General features: G+C 41.9%; 3 protein-coding genes across 8 annotated transcripts in view; 1 reads left to right on the top strand and 2 right to left on the bottom strand.

Annotated features, from left to right (window-relative positions):
- Positions 1–2,496, bottom strand: part of SETDB2 (SET domain bifurcated histone lysine methyltransferase 2) — a 28,255-nt gene extending 25,759 nt beyond the window's left edge. For all 6 annotated transcript variants that reach the window (XM_087949232.1, XM_087949230.1, XM_087949234.1 and 3 more), the window contains exons 1-2: positions 2,220–2,496; positions 1,042–1,164 (exon numbers count right to left, since the gene is read on the bottom strand). In XM_087949232.1, coding sequence (XP_087805358.1) covers positions 1,042–1,164; positions 2,220–2,226 — 130 coding nt within the window. In that variant the 5' untranslated portion in view covers positions 2,227–2,496. The remainder of the gene's footprint in view (positions 1–1,041; positions 1,165–2,219) is intronic.
- A 4,810-nt stretch (positions 2,497–7,306) lies between these two features.
- RAB20 (RAB20, member RAS oncogene family) lies at positions 7,307–10,005 on the top strand. The gene is made up of 2 exons (XM_026679067.2): positions 7,307–7,691; positions 8,991–10,005. The coding sequence occupies exons 1-2, from the start codon at positions 7,523–7,525 to the stop codon at positions 9,521–9,523; spliced, it is 702 nt and encodes a 233-aa protein (XP_026534852.2). The 5' UTR covers positions 7,307–7,522; the 3' UTR covers positions 9,524–10,005.
- Positions 10,006–11,613: 1,608 nt separating this feature from the next.
- COL4A2 (collagen type IV alpha 2 chain) overlaps positions 11,614–17,750 on the bottom strand; it is a 167,189-nt gene continuing 161,052 nt past the window's right edge. Inside the window, exons 47-48 of the mRNA XM_087949238.1 lie at positions 16,219–16,505; positions 11,614–13,501 (exon numbers count right to left, since the gene is read on the bottom strand). Coding sequence (XP_087805364.1) covers positions 13,247–13,501; positions 16,219–16,505 — 542 coding nt within the window. The 3' untranslated portion in view covers positions 11,614–13,246. The remainder of the gene's footprint in view (positions 13,502–16,218; positions 16,506–17,750) is intronic.

Consider the following 17,750-nt stretch of genomic DNA (forward strand, 5'->3'; position numbering starts at 1 on the left):
GTGTCCAGAGCATGGAGGCGCTACCAGGAGACAGGCAGGAGACAAATGTGCATGTGGCTGCTCAAACTGTCAGAAACAGACTCCATGAGGGTGGTATGAGGGCCTGATGTCCACAGGTGGGGTTGTGCTTACAGCCCAACACCATGCAGGACACCACGTTTGGCATTTGCCAGAGAACACCAAGATTGGCAAATTTGCCATTGGCACCCTGTGCTCTTCACAGATGAAAGCAGGTTCACACTGAGCACATGTGACAGATGTGACAGGGTCTGGAGACGCCGTGGAGAACCTTCTGCTGCCTGCAACATCCTCCAGCATGACCGATTTGGCAGTGGGTCAGTAATGGTGTGGGGTAGCATTTCTTTAGGGGGCCGCACAGCCCTCCATGTGCTCGCCAGAGGTAGCCTGACTGCCATTAGGTACCGAGATGAGATCGTCAGACCCCTTGTGCACCACAGACTGTCCAGGAGTTGGGGGATGCTTTAGTCCAGGTGTGGGAGGAGATCCCTCAGGAGACCATCCGCCACCTCATCAGGAGCATGCCCAGGCATTGTAGGGAGGTCATACAGGCACGTGGAGGCCACACACACTACTGAGCCTCATTTTGACTTGTTTTAAGGACATTACATCAAAGTTGGATCAGCCTGTAGTGTTTTTTTCCACTTTAATTTTGAGTATAACTCCAAATCCAGACCTTCATGGGTTGCTGAATTTGATTTTCATTGATAATTTTTATGTGATTTTGTTGTCAGCACATTCAACTATGTAGTGAACAAAGAATTTAATAAGAATATTTCATTCATTCAGATCTAGGATGTCTTATTTTTGTGTTCCCTTTATTTTTTTGAGCAGTGTAAATTCAGCTGCAATCTCTGCATGGCTGTATCCAGTTCTAACCCTAGCATTACAAAGTATTGCAAGGTTAACTTATCTGCAGAGGACAGGATACTTAACATCACTAATTATATCTGTGAAACTGAATACAAGTTTTGTTTCATTAATTTCTCAATTCAGGTGTGATAGTTTATAAAGATGTCTAACCTTCACTTGTTGCAGTTCCATCTTTGATCTTCTGCTGCAAAGACAATAGTGCCTTGTGGATACACTCAAATATATCATCTACTTTATTTTTTTCCATGTGGTTCCACACCCTTTTTGCGTCAACTATGAACAACAACAAAAAGTTTTTGTTTACATTTTGGGTAACAGCCGACATCCTAATCCTACCTCACTCCCCAGCATGGATTAGAATAAACACCTATGAATGCATACTACATAGACTTAAAAAGTTGGCACGATATACAATATGTATTGTGTACAGAGAAAAGAAATTATTTCTCCTTCATGGAAAAGTACAATTTACCCAACAGTGAAGAACGGTGGAAAATTCTAAACAATGCAAGGTGCTTTTTCAAAGCATATATAAAATTATGGAATTTTTCCCTTCCCTGGGGAGGGATGAGAAATGACGTGGCATGGTTTTAACAGAAGATATTCAACGTGCATTAAACACAGCATAAAATCCCGCTTTAAAAATAGGCTATAAATCATTTCCATATCCGTGACTAAAATGCATGCACGTCTTGGGTGTTATGTTTGTTGCTAATCGATAATCAAAATATATTGAGTTAATGTGTGTGTAAAAGGGGGGGGGGGGGGGGGGGGGGGGGGGGGGGGGAGGGGTGGGGGGTTTATAAAGGAATAAAAAACATTTTAAAAAAAGGGTAGAGAGTGTATATGTATATATATGTATATGTATATTATATATATAAATGTGTGTGTGTGTGTGTATGTGATGTATATGTATATGTATATTTTATATATATATATATATGTATGCATATGTATATATATATATGTATGTTATATACACATACATACATACATACATACATACATACACACACACACAGATGAACACAATACAGAAGCCTGATAATGGCAGATGAGATTCTGCCGAAACGTTGCTACAACTTTAAAAGCACAACTACAATGACGTGGGAAAATACCCGAACAAAGCTGAATACCATACATGTAAGTACCCGCGAAAACTTAAGAAAATATATATTAATATTTAATATTAATATTTAATATATTCATATTAAAGGAAACGTTTATAAAAATATATAAATAAATTCCGTTCCAAAGGCAACGTCTCAAACGTGGCGCTTTCATTTTACAGCAACCCTCCCTGGGTCCCGGTTCCCGCCCCTCGCTACCTTTCATTGCGTCGGCTTTTCCTGGAGCGGCCCAGGCCTCGACCGCAAACGCCGCCCTGGCCGGACTTTGTTCAGCCGAGCAAAACCGAACCCGGAGTCCACGTCACCAGAGGCCAAAAGACAAAAAGCCGGGAGGAATGGCAGCGTCCCTCCGCCCCGCGCTAAGTCCGTCGTCTGCACCAGCGGCCGAGAGAGTGCGCGGGAACAGCGGCTCTAAGACAAGAACTGGGCAAGGAAAACTGGACGGGAAGGTTTCACGACGCCACCCCTCTTTGTCGGAAATGACGAGCGCGTATCGGAAATCGGGGGGGAAAGACGTTTAAGAGCTCCGCGTTGGGTTTTGTTAGTATCGCTTTATTGCAGGTGAAAAGAGGCGATTCAAAATAAGCATTGGCTTCTTTTACAAACACTCCAGCAACTACAAAGCGAGGCCATACGTCAGCGTTGCACACAGACTTTTAAGTAGCGGGAAGAGGCTATTTGAAGCAACCCCGTAAAGCGACGCCGTTTGAGCAGGGACCGGGTCTGCATCTTCAGACAAAACGCTTTAAAAGTCTTTAATGCTTTAAAGAAATGTTTTAGCATTTCAAATACGAGGGTCCCCCACCCCCCTTTGTTTAATATCACAGTATAGCTCCTGTTGAATGTTGAACTAGCAAGTTTACTGTTTAGGAATCAAAGGAGATATAGTATGCAAAATATTTGGTGGCAGAAAAAAATATTGGGAAACCAAGTAGATCGAGAATTGCAAAACAAACACCTGCAAAAACCTGTATGGACAGCAAATGGAAGGAAAGAGATATAAGGCAGCCTAAGTCTCTGTTGTTGCCATCTAAAGTTTTCCAGAGCTGGCCTAGCCAAAAACTTACCCATATTATGAATTGCACAAGAGCTGCAGCAGATACAAATAACATCCTAATAATTGTAACATAGGAAAATACAATTGCTGCTCATTAGATATTGCTGGAAGGAAAATCATCTGGTTCAGTTAGACACTGGAAATAACATGGAGGCTGATTGGAAAGAAAGACTGTTTATTGATCAACAGAACCACACCGTGCAGTTCTGGGGCAGCTGACCAATTGGTTTGGTTTTACATGGGCTTTTATACTGTAGGAAGTTAGCACCCACCCCACTCCTAGAAAAATGAAATATCCTAGGAAATATTAAAAAGGCAGAATATTTCCCCTAAAAAGAGTAGAAACTGAAGAAGCAGAAACTCTGCTAATGGGCCATTACTCTGGCCTAGGCCTGCCTATTTTACATAACAAAGATCTCCAAGTAGAGCTATAGGAATTGCCCAAAGCCCTTTCATTACATCATGATCCAGCATGGCTCAACCAAGCCTGGGACTCAGGACAGCCTACAGAGTTGCCCCTGCATGGCCCCATGGGAGTCTGACAACCAATCAGAATACAAGCTCAAATTCAAATCCCAACAGAGGGTATAAAACCCAGACACACTCGGCATATCAGCCCTTCCTTCTTCATCTTGAAGCATGTGATCATTCTTTCTTTGGAGCTCCAGGCCATGCGGTCCTGCTGTCCACCATTAAACCATCTTTCCAAACAGCCTCCATGTTTCCAGTGTCTTTCTTCCCCACTTGGAACTGAACTCAGAAGGATGTTTCTTCCAACAATTCATTTTTTAATAGCATTTTGTAATTTTCCACTTTTCTCAATGAATGTGGTTAAGGTCATGTCCCGTCCTTAATCCCATCACCTGGAGGAGAAGGTATTTTGTGAATAGGCTGGCCCAGGATTTCTTAATGGGCATCTGCTGTAGGCTATTAAGAAGAACTGGGGGCTGCTGAGCATGTTTCTACATTTCTCCCTTTGGGGAAATATTATATTCTGCTTCTTTCAATATTCACTAAAATATTTCATTCTTCTTGGGGGGAGGGGGAGAGCTTCCCAAAATATGTGATTGAAAGTTCAGCATGAGCCAATCAGTGCCTTTAAAAAGCATCTGCAAAGAACATGAGGTCTGTAGCCTTTAGCAACTGATTTTGCTTTATGCTGAAAGAAAAAGGAAGAAAGCATCACACTGACTGTGTAATGGGGATGTGTGATGTGGTCAGAGGACAAGGAGAGACAAGAATGGCTGTGTTCCTACTGTACTTGGCTTCCCTCTTTTCCTCAAAAGGAAACTGGCTTCACATAATGTATATGATTACATGTACATGTACAAGGCATGAAGTTCACCACAGGGTACAATGAGCTGCACTGGATCAAGCAAAACTCATAATAACTCTTGCACAATTGCTGACCATGTATGAAACCTGCAACAAGAATTGAAGGCAATAGCAGCTTCCTCCTGCACCCCTGCAGCTACTGATATCAGGTGGCCTTGGAATATCTTTTATCATTTTTCCAAGAATCTACCAAGGTACTAAAATAGTTATACAATTACTAAGAGTAATTATTTTCTTTTATAGTTTCTGAATTACAGTCCTTCAATTGCCCTCCCTCTTTTTATTTCTGGACTTTCAAAATTAAATATTATTTACTCCAGTGTCACCAGAAAAACTCCTCTCAGCCACCCTATAGGATACAGCTGAATAAATTCAGCTCCTTTACCCCAGCTGATGGGGAAGAGGATAGTGACATTATAAAACCTAGCCCTTACTGTAGAATGAAATGGCTCATAGGGCACTGGGCAGGTTATACACTGTGAAAAATAAATGAAATTCCTCCTCCACCACCCCGAAGTAGAGGTCATGTAAAAACTGCTCACACAGGAGCATAACATAATGTAACATCTCTCACGGAGAGGTTAAGGGAAGATGGGTGTTATCTATCGTTTTGATAGAGGCAGGATTGGAGTTAAGCAGGTAGGGGCTTTGCATTTCTTAAACTAGTAACCCTTAGCTATTATATTTGGGTACTGCCAGATCCAACAATATGAAATTATAACAGGGTTAATAATCATCTAAACTGGTTATTCTGGACAGCATAAAAAAAACTAGAAAAAACATTAAAATAGATAAAAATATTAAACCAAATAGACAGCCCAGACTGAAATAATCTTACAGACAACAAAAATCAAACAAAGCAAAGCCCTGGACAAAGATTAACAGGCCTGGGACCAGAGCCAAGTTTTCAGAGCTTTCTGGAGATGGTGCAGTTTTGATCTTTGGGTGGATAAGGTCTGGTGCACAGAAGGTGCATTTGCTTGGTTCCACAAGATGACTACATTTAATGGTGGGGACTTGGAGCACACCCATTCTGCCACAGTGTACTGGGTGGACAGAAATGACTGGAAGAAGGTGGTCCCCCAGGTATTCAGTCTCTCTGCCAGGCAGGGCTTTATAGGTAACAACCAGCACTTCGAATTGCACTCAGAAGCTGACCAGCAGCCAGTGCAGCTTGCATAGTAGTGGTGATACATGGAGACTTTGAAAGGGGTCCATGCATTTTGAATGAGCTTAGCTTCCAGCAGTGGTGGGATTCAAATATTTTTACCACCGGTTCAGTGGGCATGGCTTGATGAGCACGCTTTGCATGCATGCACACACTTTGCGTACGCATGTGCACCAAATACGCACTTTGTGCAGGCGCAGAGGTGTTTATGCAGGCGCAGAGGCGTTCTAACTCCTGCAAGCCTGCCTGCACAATCCTGATTGCTTCAGTAGCTGCCGCACGGCACTCTTCCGTGCTGCGCAAAGCTGCTGTGCTTCAAATTCAAAGGATAAAAGTGAATATGGGAGCCCAGGAACCGGTAGAATACCACCACTGGCTTCCAGGCAGACTTCAAAGGCAGCCCATGTACTACACATGCAATAATGCAATAATCAGATGGTCACCAGTGGTGGCATTCTACCGGTTTGGCCCAGTTCAGGCGAACCAGTAGCAAAAAATGTTACCGTTCGGCCGAACTGGTAGTAAAAAAAACAGCTACTAGTTTGGCCAAACCAGTATTGTTTCCTCCAGATGATCAGCTATTCCAATGATCAGCTGGCCCAGGAGGCAAAAAAATGGAGTATGGGGGAGGGGGTGCTGCAAAAACAACAACCCCAAAGCCACACCCATCCAGTCACATGGCTATGCCCACCTAGCCACACCCACCTAGCCACACCCACAGAACCGGTAGTATAAATATTTGCATCCTACCCCTGATGGTCACCAAGGCATGAGTGATCATCTGATGGGTCTCCCAGTATTATATGTTATTGTCCAGTCGCTAAGTCCTGTCAACTCTTCACAACCTCAATATTATATAAACACAAGCTAAGATTCTGATTTTTTGTTTGACTTCCATTGGTATTTCAGACTTTTTTCCACAGCCAGCACAGGCCAAATTAGCATATTCCATAAGAAGAAAAAAGATACATCTTGTTATATAACGGACTTCTTGTAAAAGAAACATTTTGCATGGGTTCCTTCATAAGGATTCAACATACAATATACAATCAGTCACATGGTAATCAGTAGTAAAATCAGTCACATGCTTAATCACCACCATGATTTAGACCAAAATTGCAGGCTCAATTATGGTCATAAGTTAAAGACTACATTGTATCTAATTTTTCACTTAATTATTCAGTTTTTCTTATCAAACTGTTGCTCTTTCATGGTGTATAACAATCCTATGGATATTTACTTAAAAGTAAAATCATTTATATTCAGTGTATGACTTACTCGTTTCAAATTACACTAAAGAAATCTTCGAAGAAAATAAGGAGAGCTTTCTGATTGGAAAAAAAAATTACATTAGAATTAGAGAAAGGGTTGTGAGAGATAAATTTTGTAAGGGGATGTAATGGGTCAAAGAAATAAAAGGAAATGAGGCAATTTATACTGCAACTTTGTGTGTGTGGGGGGTGGATATGAGAGTGAGCTACTTATTTTACTTAATATTTCCCCATTGATACCATTTTGAAATATTCTGTCACGTCTTTAAACTTAATACAGAAGTACGCTAGTCTAAAAGAGTATTGTCATAACGGAGCTTGTTCGGTTTTGACAGTTGTGCTAGGAACCCAGTCCCTGTCCTTTGCCATCCACAGTTCTGCTGAGGTTTAGTCAGTAAATCACGATTAAGCAAACCATGGCCGAGCCATCTTCGTCAGCGTTACTTGCTTAACCGCGTTCCCGGGAGAAGGAGGCGAGCGCGGCCCTCGCCGGAGCGCCCAACTCTCTCCCCGTAGGGCTTTCGCCGCCGATCGCCCTGCGCCCTCCTCCTTTTCCCTTCTTCACCTCCGCCCTCGGAGGGGAGCGAAAGCGCAACTCCACCTCTCTTCTCCGAGGAACTCCAGGAGGGCAGGGAGGACGGGGCTGCGCCATCACGCCCGGCGGGACAACATGAAGCCCGACGGAAAGGTGGTGCTGCTGGGCGACATGAACGTGGGCAAGACGTCGCTGCTCCACCGCTACATGGAGCGGCGCTTCCAGGACACCGTTAGCACCGTCGGGGGCGCCTTCTACCTCAAGCAGTGGGGCCCTCACAACATCTCGGTTTGGGACACCGCAGGTGAAGGGGGACTGGGGCGACGTCGGTTTCTTTTTCCCAGTGGCGCGGCGGGGGTGGGGGGTCGTTGGCTCTCCCTGTTGCGCCTCCGAGGCCGAGCAGACCGCGCGGGACAAGAGGCGCCAAGCCGCGCTCGGCTAACTTTGCCAACTTCGGGAAAGCAGCCCGACACGCCCACCGTTGCTTGCTGGCCGCGCAGACTACCTCCGCCGCGGGAAGTCAGCGTTTGCGGTCGGAGGAGCCCTTCCGCGGGGTTCGCGGGAGCTGAGCGGCCGACTCGATCCGGTTGTTTGGCTTTCCGGCACCGCGGCCGCTCAGTTCCCTGGAAGAGTTTTCACTCCAGCGCCTGGCTCCTGTTTTACTTTAGGCCCCACATTTCAGCTTTTGTTTTGGAACATCCAAGAGGTTTTTTTGGGCTTCTGGTGTAACTTAAGCAGCTTTTCCAAAAGAAGCTTTGACCCTATTGCGTCAGTAACAGTACTGTATGCAGGATTTTTAGCATTTATTATGGAATGGCAGCAGCAGCCACTTTGGGGGATTATATATTAGGGTGGCCTGGTGGGCCAAGTTTCCTTATCTTGCTGGACAGTATAAGGGGGAGAGATTTGCATTAACCAAAGTCTGTCCAGTTCAAAGGTGAATTCATGGTCTGCTTGCTGTGAGTTTTCAGTTGTTGCAAAAGTAGAACAAAACTGTCAGAAAAATTAGGAAATTCATACTTAGACTATTGTTATTGTCAAGCCAGTATTCTTTACTTAACAGAAAACAGAGTTGGAAGTAACCTTGGAGGTCTTCTTGTCCAGGGGTCCCCAACCTTTTGAACCTCAGGGACCACCAAACTCATAATTTTAAATCCTGCGGACCACTAATATGAATTTTGACTGACGGTGGCTTGCTGACGTTTTTCCAAGGTCTTTGCAGAAAGCAGCAGAGACTGGGGAAATCCCCAAAAAAGTCTGCAGGAAAGTCTCCAGTGATGGAGCACCCACAGCTTCTGAAGGCAAGCCCCTCCACTCACTGATCAGTTGTTCTCACTGTCAAGAAATTTCTCCTTAATCCCAGGTTGCCTTTCTCTTTGATTAGTTTCCATCGGTTGGTTGTCTTGTCTTCTGGTGCTTTGAAAAATAGGTTGATCCCTTCTTCTTTGTGGCAGCCCCTGAGATATTGGAAGACTGCTATCGTGTCTCCCCTGGTCCTTCTCTTCACTTAGACTAGCCATGTCCAGTTCCTGCAACCATTCTTCATATGCTTTAGCTTCCGGTCCTCTTAATCATCTTTCAGTTATTGTGATCTTTCTTCCAGGTCGCGAGCAGTTCCACGGCCTTGGGTCCATGTACTGCCGAGGAGCAGCCGCTGTTATTCTCACGTATGATGTAACTAACTTACAGAGCATGGTGGAACTTGAGGATAGGTTCTTGGCATTGACAGATTCCGCCAGCCCAGATTGTCTCTTTGTTATTGCCGGGAACAAAGTTGACCTGACAGATGCGTGTACCTCTTTGCCAGAACCAGAAGACAAGCATCGGTTTGAGAAGCCTTCAAACAGTTCCATTTCTACAAAGGTGAAAAAACAAGTCCATATGAATGATGCTGCAGCATTTTATAGGAAGATCCTCAAGTATAAAATGTTGAATGAGGCAAATGCCCCAGCAGCGGAAAAAATGTGTTTTGAAACTAGTGCAAAAACTGGTTATAATGTGGACCATCTTTTTGAAACTGTATTTGAAATGATAGTACCAGTAATTTTGCAACAAAAAGCTGAAGGCTTGCCACAAACAGTAGACTTAAATAACTGCAAGACTGCTAAAAGCACACACTCTGGATGCTGCAGATGACTCCGAATGCATTTTTACACTAATTGAAGGACAGTGCAGGAAAGTGTTAACAACAATGTGAAAGTGTTACAATACTGAAAAAAAAAAAGTTGAATAAAGACAACAATGCAAAAATAACAAGGCCAACCAGACAAACTGCATCTTCTATAAGAATGGATTTTTGTAACAATTAAATGAGAAAAAAATATGAGAAAAAAAAAACTTCAGTGAAGGGGAGCTTGGAGTCAATCATTGAAAGCTTTTAAAGCCCATTAATTGTGGGTTTTTTTTTGCCCCCTTCACATTAAATTTATGATACTGTATGCTGTTTTACACACGAATCTGTAGTAACTATTTTGGCAAGTATCTTTTGATATGTGGCATTCTCTATGTCGTAAGGAGGAATTTATAAATGAAGAAATAGATTTCAGGAAGGAGGTAGATGTTGATCAGTCATTTCACACCATACTTTTTCAGAAAAATAAAGAATTGTAGCAAACTAATTCTTCCCTTTTCTCTCGCCTCATTAATTTCATGGTTGTGGCCACTGGGAGCCAGAGCAAAAAGGAAAATCATAATTTCCTTTTTATAATAGAATTGTATTAGTGTCACTATAAATGTTGTTAGGCAAAAAATTTATTCCCATTTCCCCTATAATAAAATGCACCTAAAGAAATTCACGAAGTAGTCTGCAGTTTTAGGTTAATCTTAACTCAGTGGTGAATTGGTGGTATTGGGACTAATAATGTTTATAATTGTACTATTAGCAGACATGATATTATTCCGATTAAAATCGGAATTCCGATTTAAATCGGAATTCCGATTTTTTGGGGAATCGCCCGGGCAGAGCCCGGGCGGGCGGGCGGCGGGCAGCGCGAGCTGAGCCCGGGCGGGCGGGCGAGCGGTGGGGGGTCTCTTGGCCGGCCCCGATTTTTTTTTTCAGAGGGGAATATCATGCCTGTATTAGCTTCAATTTTTGAAATTCCAGGGAGTTGATGAATTATTTATGTTCTAAATCAGTAAATGTTTTTAGTTGTTAGTAGATCAGATTCTGGTGAAATTATTTAAGCATATTTTTGTTAAATTATGAATAATTAATAGAGTCGTAAAAGTGGATATGAGTAGATGGCTAGGGGGAACATCGATTTGTAAAAGTTTATGAGGACAGGGAAGAAAATGGATATGTTTTGTTATGAAGATGATTGCAGTATGTATAACAGGAAACTTGATAAGACAGTCAAAATTATTAAGTAATTTGGTTGTAATCAGTGATAACAATGTATCAGTGATAGCAGTGATTTTTTCAGGACTGTTGTTGAGGAAATATATAAAAATAGCAACTTGAACTTTTTCTTGTTAGGAAAATTAGTTTTTCTAAAATTCTGCAATTATTTCCACATTTTCTGAACATGAAAGAAATTACTTTGAGGCTGATCAAACAATCTATTGACACAAAGCAGCTCTTTTACCTCTGCCTGTTTTTAGACTATTAGCAATAAACTTTACTAACTACTTTTGTGACAATAATTGATAAAAACTAGAGATTATGGGCTAAATTATGCCTGGATTATATATATATTGTGTGTGAACCCCAAATATGGTACATTATTATGGTATTTATTTTAGGACTGAGTCCTGGCAACAAATAACAGGGCTGAGCTCATACTTGGGGGAAATAGATTTTAATAGTAAAGAGAATTGAGAGGAAACTGAAGGACTCGGACTGGAAATCCATAAAAATTCACTGGGCTTCTAAATCCACATAGTGCTCATCTAATTCTGAAACCTTTTCAGTCTTTATCAGATATGTAAGAAATAGACTAACAGAATTTCCTTAAATGTGAAGAATTTAAATTGATTTGAATGTGTGATTACATGCTCTGCATCTAAAGTGACGCTTTAGATATATATATATGCACATTTCCAACGCAGCCTCTTTGCTGCTACAGTTTGCTGGATGGTGAAGTTGGGAATGTCAGGGCCAACTCCCTGGATGATTCTTTTGTCCTGCCCCCTTCAAGTCACTTCATATATGGGTTGTTTCTTCACATGCGATTCTTTTTCTCTTGTTAGGATTTAGGTCATGTCTTAGAAAACCCGTACTAGTTCAATAAGGAAAAGTTGATACTTTTATTTATCATACAAAATAAAACACTCTGATCCTAAGTACAAAGGAGAAACACATGAAAGGAAATTTGAGCATTTCTTTTTCAAGATTTGGCTTGGGAAGGAAACACTCCGGAAAACAGTGGGAAGTCCCAAGTGCCCAATTACAGGTTAGTCTGGGCAGCTGCCCTAATATGCCTGCCACCAAAAGAAGGTCGTTGCCACTTGCAGCGTTGAGGTTCTGTAACTCTTGTCTCCTTTTCATCTGCTTGTCCGTACTGGTGAAGGAGTTGGGGATAGAAACTGATTTACTCAGCAATTTTATGCATGTTTACTTGGAAGCCAGTCGGGCTTCATTTGTACAGTTAAGTATGCACATAATCACAGCTTTGGTATTACACTGCTATGAGAAAAGTGTGTTTCTCACTTTCCCAGGCACAGTCCTAATTCTTTCTGGGCAGAGATGCCTTTTCTGTCACTCACTTCCCTCCCAAGAATGTGATACTAATTGAGTCTCTCTTATCATCCTTATATTGGGAAGAATGACAAATGCCACATTCCTAAGTACGGACACTCACAAAGCTTACTAAATGGTACTCTCTAGTGGGGTGTTTCTTGACTGCAGCTATAATTGCAATTGGAAAAGCTTCCTTTTTTGCTATTCCTGAAATTATGAGATTATTATCACATAGATTCTGCGATACCCAGCAATGGCTGAACAGAATTAGGCAAAGTACCTTCAGATATGGATTTCAAACCACCATCTCTCATCAATCCAGCTAGAATATAAACATCTAAAAGGCCATAGATAGTTTATCTCCAAGCCACGCTAAAGTAATATTAAGATACGTGAATTCTGGTCTAATGGGCTATGTCTATCCATTGAGGGTATTGCATAGAATTATATAAGATTGCAGTCAAAAAAAGTCAAGTGACACATAAATAAGCTTATTGTTCATTCTCTGCAGACTTTTGAAATAATTACGCGCTAATAGCAACATGGTGTTTAATAAAGTAACAATGTATAAAAATAAAGGCCTTGAAATATAACAAAAGTATATTCCATGCATGTTTCCTTCAGTTACAAAAATTGTAGTTCTGTTGGATTTGTAACCAAAGACCTCAGCTAAAACAGGACTCCCTTAGAGCAAGCATACAGCTTATTTTTTGACAGTTTTGAGGATGTTGAAATGGCATTTGCATTTTAACAATATGAGTTTGCTAAATACAGTTTAAAATCCTAAATTCTAACATAGTTTGCATTTGTTTTTAAATATTTAATACTTAATGATTAAGAGTTAGTAGTGTTCAGTAATACATTGAAAAAAAAGATAAATATCATTTGACAGTAAATCAGACTTAAATGACAGCAACTGTATTTAATAATGAAACTATGTCTATTGTTTTATTCCCATAACTGACTGTATTATTTGCAGCATATAAAAGCAAACTCACAAATACATGAACAAAGGCTGAACAATTGCTTGGTTATATGTACTTGCAGTGTTTGTTCTCCCAGATAACAATGGTGTTCAAACGATGAGGTAATAAGTTAAATAAGCACCAACAAAATCTAATCCATGCCACTTTAAAGTGACTTATTTCTTTTTTTGGGGGGGTGGGCGGGAGGGGGTTATTTTACAAATTTTTCATACACACTTGGCATCTGCTTATATGTGTTCGGATGAGTCCAGCCTTGAGAGTATCTGAAGAAGGTGAGTGTTGAAAATGATGGTCAATGGTGGTAAGCCAAAAGCTGTATTTGTTTGCAAAGTAGTGGCAGGTCCCCCGAGCACCATTGCATTCAATGAATGGTGTGGCTCTGAAGTCTTCCAGGCAGCTACCTGGAGAAACCAGTGACTGCCCTCCTCCTTCGGCACCAGCTGCAGTGTGCTAGAAGAAACCAAATAACAATTCAAATATAATACAAAAGCACATTACAGGTAGTGGTGATCATAAAAATGAGAGGAGACTTTTCATATGCCAGCTTTCATCTCAGGGAAGGAGGGATATAAATCAAGTGAGGGGTAACAAAGGTTCCATATGCCCAGTATTGTCCCCCCCTTTCTTTTAACAGCTACCCTGTTTCTCCAACAATACGCCCCCCCCCAATAGGAAGTCCCAGCATGTTTTATAGGCATGAAATGAAATTAAGCCCCTCCCCCCAAATTAAGGCCTATATTAAAACATGCGAAATGGGGGGGGAGTGGTGGTGGGGCTTGCCGTTAGGAAGTACTTTTGTTGCACACCCAGATATGGTGCTGCCTGCGTTGACCCCGATACGAAGTGCCCCACCAACGCCGAGGTCAACATCCAAGCCGTCGCCACCCGCCCACCCGAAGATGCTAGGGGGGAATTAAGTCACCCCCAAAAAGACAGCCTAACCATTTTTTCGGGGCTCAAAAAAAAATAAGACCCGGCCTTATTATATGAGAAACACGGTATCATTTCAGAGTTAAAACACAGATAAGCTATTGTCGTAATGGCCATTATGATTTCACTTTTTTATCTGACTGGTGTTGAATTTTGCAACAAGAAGCTTAATGCACCAGATTTATGAACTGAAAATCAATGTGGGAAAATGCAGGAGTCCTTTTCAGAGATGTTCTATATACATGACCCATTCTAGGCAGTTATTTTCCCCATGTCAGACTCCATGTTTTCTGAAACTAATGCAGTCTAACGTAGGAAGAGTACTATGCTGTCTGAAATTATATCTAAATAAGCCATTGTATAATCAGCTACAACATTGTGATGGGTGGCTATTGGAAATTAATTAATTAAATAAATAAATAAATGTAATCAAAGCGCTTATACCTTCAATATTTAGTATATATGCTTTAATAAGTTAATATGGCAAACTTATGGACCTGTATGTTTTTCAAATTTATTGTAAATGCTTGGAACTCCGATGATATTGTGCCGATGTTTTTACTTCTTATAAGGGTGAATAAATAAACAGAAAAATAAACAGAACATAAAGTAGGATCATAAATTTATGGACTTCATATTTGCCCCATAGTCTTTTTTATTTTTAAACCCATAGATATCAATGAAAGCTTTTGAAAAATATCTAGTCATTACATTCGGAAGAGGGTTTATCATTGATATGAGAAGGGTTAAATCTCCAGTTGGAAGAAAACAAAAGGCCATTTGTAGTAAAAAGCTATATAATATGGGAAGCAAGAAGAGAGAAAAGTGATGTGTACAATTCATAATTTCGCATGACATGGAATTCTAACCCTGATCCTAAAACATAAGTTAGAGCTTAAGTGTTCTATGTGAACCTGGTCAACTGTACACAATACAGGTAATCCTCAACTTACAATCGTGCGAAGTTACAACAGCACTGAAAAAAGTGACGCCTATTTTTCATACTTATGACCATTGCAGCATCCCCATGGTCATGCGATTTACATTTGGATGTTTGACCACGGACTCATGACGGTTGCAGTGTCCTGGGGTCATGTGATCACCTTCTGCAACCTTCTAACGAAGTCAACCGGGAAACCAGATTCTCTTAAAAACTGTGTTACTACTTTAACAGTTGCTGGGATTCACTTCACAAATGTGTCAAGAAAAGTTGTAAAATGGGGCAAAACTCACTTAACAAATTTCTCATTTAGAAGCATACATTTTGGGTTCAATTGTGGTCTCAGGTTGAGAACTACCTGTAAACCATGACAAAGAAAACTAAATCCAGCCTGTATCTATGAAAGGATGAATTGACGCAAAGTACTGAGGTGGTGGATTCCCAGCAGGGAGATGTTGTATTCCAGGGAAGTAAGAGGCAACCCATTTTAGATGCTGCAATATGTGAAAGAAAGAGGGTGAAGACAGAGTCTTCCTAATAGTTCACAGAGTATATTGTAGTTGCAGACAGCAGAGTCCTCAGTCTGGCAACATTTCATCTATAGCAGTGATCCCCAACCTTTTCGACGCCGCAGCCCGGTTCCGGCATCAGCTGGGCGCCGCGGCCCGGTACCGGCGTCAACTGGGCGCCGCCATCTTTTTTTGACGAAAAAGTGCTTCCGGTGATGTCACCGGAAGCACTTTTTCGTCAAAAGATGGCGCGCTAGCGCTCGGTGAGCTTTTCGGGTAGAAATGGCTTTCTACCCGAAAAGCTCACCGAATTGGCGCCATCTTTTTGATGAAAAAGTGCTTCCGGTGAGCTTTCTACCCGAAAAGCTCACCAGAAGCACTTTTTTACCAAAAAAAGATGGCGGCGCCCAGCAACCAGCGGCCCAGTAAGGCTTGTTCCGCGGCCCGGTACCGGTCCGCGGACCGGTGAGTTGAGGGACCCCTGATCTATAGGGGTGAAACAATAAAGAAGTCAGTTTGGAAGAACCGTCAAGTGTCATTCTTGGTTTTGGGCCTGACAAATGGCTACAGGCCTGCCTATCACAGCCATAAAAATCCACCTATTGGGGGTTGTTTCTACTGTTAGTTTCTTTTTGTTCTTACTTTTAAACACATGTTTGCCAGCCAGATTTTCAATTTTGTGAGAGAGGCAGCCACCCATAAGTAAATAAACTTACATAAAATAGGAGACAAATGTAATTTTAAAAGCATTCTGAACTTGTACCCCAGTCATGAAAAAAAGCACATACCATGAGGAAAGAGTAACCAATCCATAAACTGCGCCATCCTTCAGGACAGTGAGGAATAGTAACATCTTGGCTGTGAATAGCAATGGCAAGAGCAGGAGCTTCACAGACAGAACAGCGACTGATATAAGGCCTGATTTCTTCTTCTACCACAGGCATCATTGGAAGAGAGGCTGTGGTTGAGAGCCAGTAGGATTTATCATTACGACTTGCATAGTAGCAGACGTCTCCCGGATTGCAGTAAAGGAAAGGCATGGTGCTGAATCGAGCCAAACATGACCCAGCCAGCCCTACAAGAATAAAGACAGAGAATAATCACCAATGTGTCTCCAGAACTTTGTTCTGGAGGTTTAAAACAATAAAGGTTGTCTTCCAAACTAGTAGATACTTCTGAAGTTTCTGAAATATTTCAGAAACTTCCCTGTGAAAGATTGGAAATGGGAAATGTTAATATATTTGAGAACTCAGCGAACATCCAGAATGCTTCCACCCCCGAGGATATTTTTTTATAATTTCTCTAATGTTAATTTTCAGTCAGGTCCTACACTTAGGCAGGGAAAACCAAACACATAGGTACAGAATAGGTGGTACCTGGCTCAACAGGTGAAAAAGATCTAAAGTTCTAAGTGAATCACCACTTAAGTATGAGCAGGCAATGTGCTGCAATTGCCGAAAATGCCAATGCCGTCCTGGGCTATATGAATAGAACATGGGTGGGATGCAAATATTTTTATTACTGGTTCTGTGGGCGTGGCTAGGTGGGCGTGGGCATGTGACTGGGTGGGCATGGCTTCTTTTGGGGGGGGGCAGCAACCCTCCCCCCCCGCACTCCATTTTTTTTTTGGCCTCCTGGGCCTCAGGAAAGTCTCCTGGGGAGGCTATTTTTGCTCCCATAAGACTTCTCTGAGGCCAAGGAAGGCAAAAAAGGGAGCGTGGGGCAGCATTTTTTGTCCTCCTGGGCCTGGGCGAAGCAGTAAGAAAGTGAGGGGGATCTTGGCACAGCTGATCATTGGAACAGCTGATCATTGGGAGGAAAAAAATACTGGTTTAGTTGAACCGGTAGCTGGTTTTTTTTACTACCGGTTCGGCCGAACGATAGCATTTTTTACTATTGGTTTGCTTGAACCGGCCCGAACCAGTAGAATCCCACCACTGGAACAGAGGAATTAGTATCAAGATCCTGAGTAGCGATAATGCCGCTTTATACTGGACTAGTGAGGCTACACATAGAATAGGGCATGCAGTTCTGATCACCATGATACATAAAAAATGCTGAGACATTAGAAAGCATGGAGAGAAGAGCAACAAAGATGATAAAGGGTCTGGAGGCTAAATCATATGATGAACAGTTGAAAGAACTAGGTATGTCTAGCCTATCAAAGAGAAGAATCAAAGAAGCAGAGGGTTGGACTACAAGACCTCCAGGGTCCCTTCCAGCCCTACGATTTTATGTTCTATGTTGAAGTCCCCTGCAGGAGAAAATGGCAGGAGGCAGAGAAGGAGCAGGAAATGGTGGAAGTGGCAGGACTTTTGGC

The sequence above is a fragment of the Notechis scutatus genome, chromosome 1, assembly GCF_049901735.1.
Source record: "Notechis scutatus isolate UNSWTSFEM ecotype Mainland chromosome 1, rNotScu1.2, whole genome shotgun sequence".
NCBI classification, from domain to species: Eukaryota; Metazoa; Chordata; class Lepidosauria; order Squamata; family Elapidae; genus Notechis; species Notechis scutatus.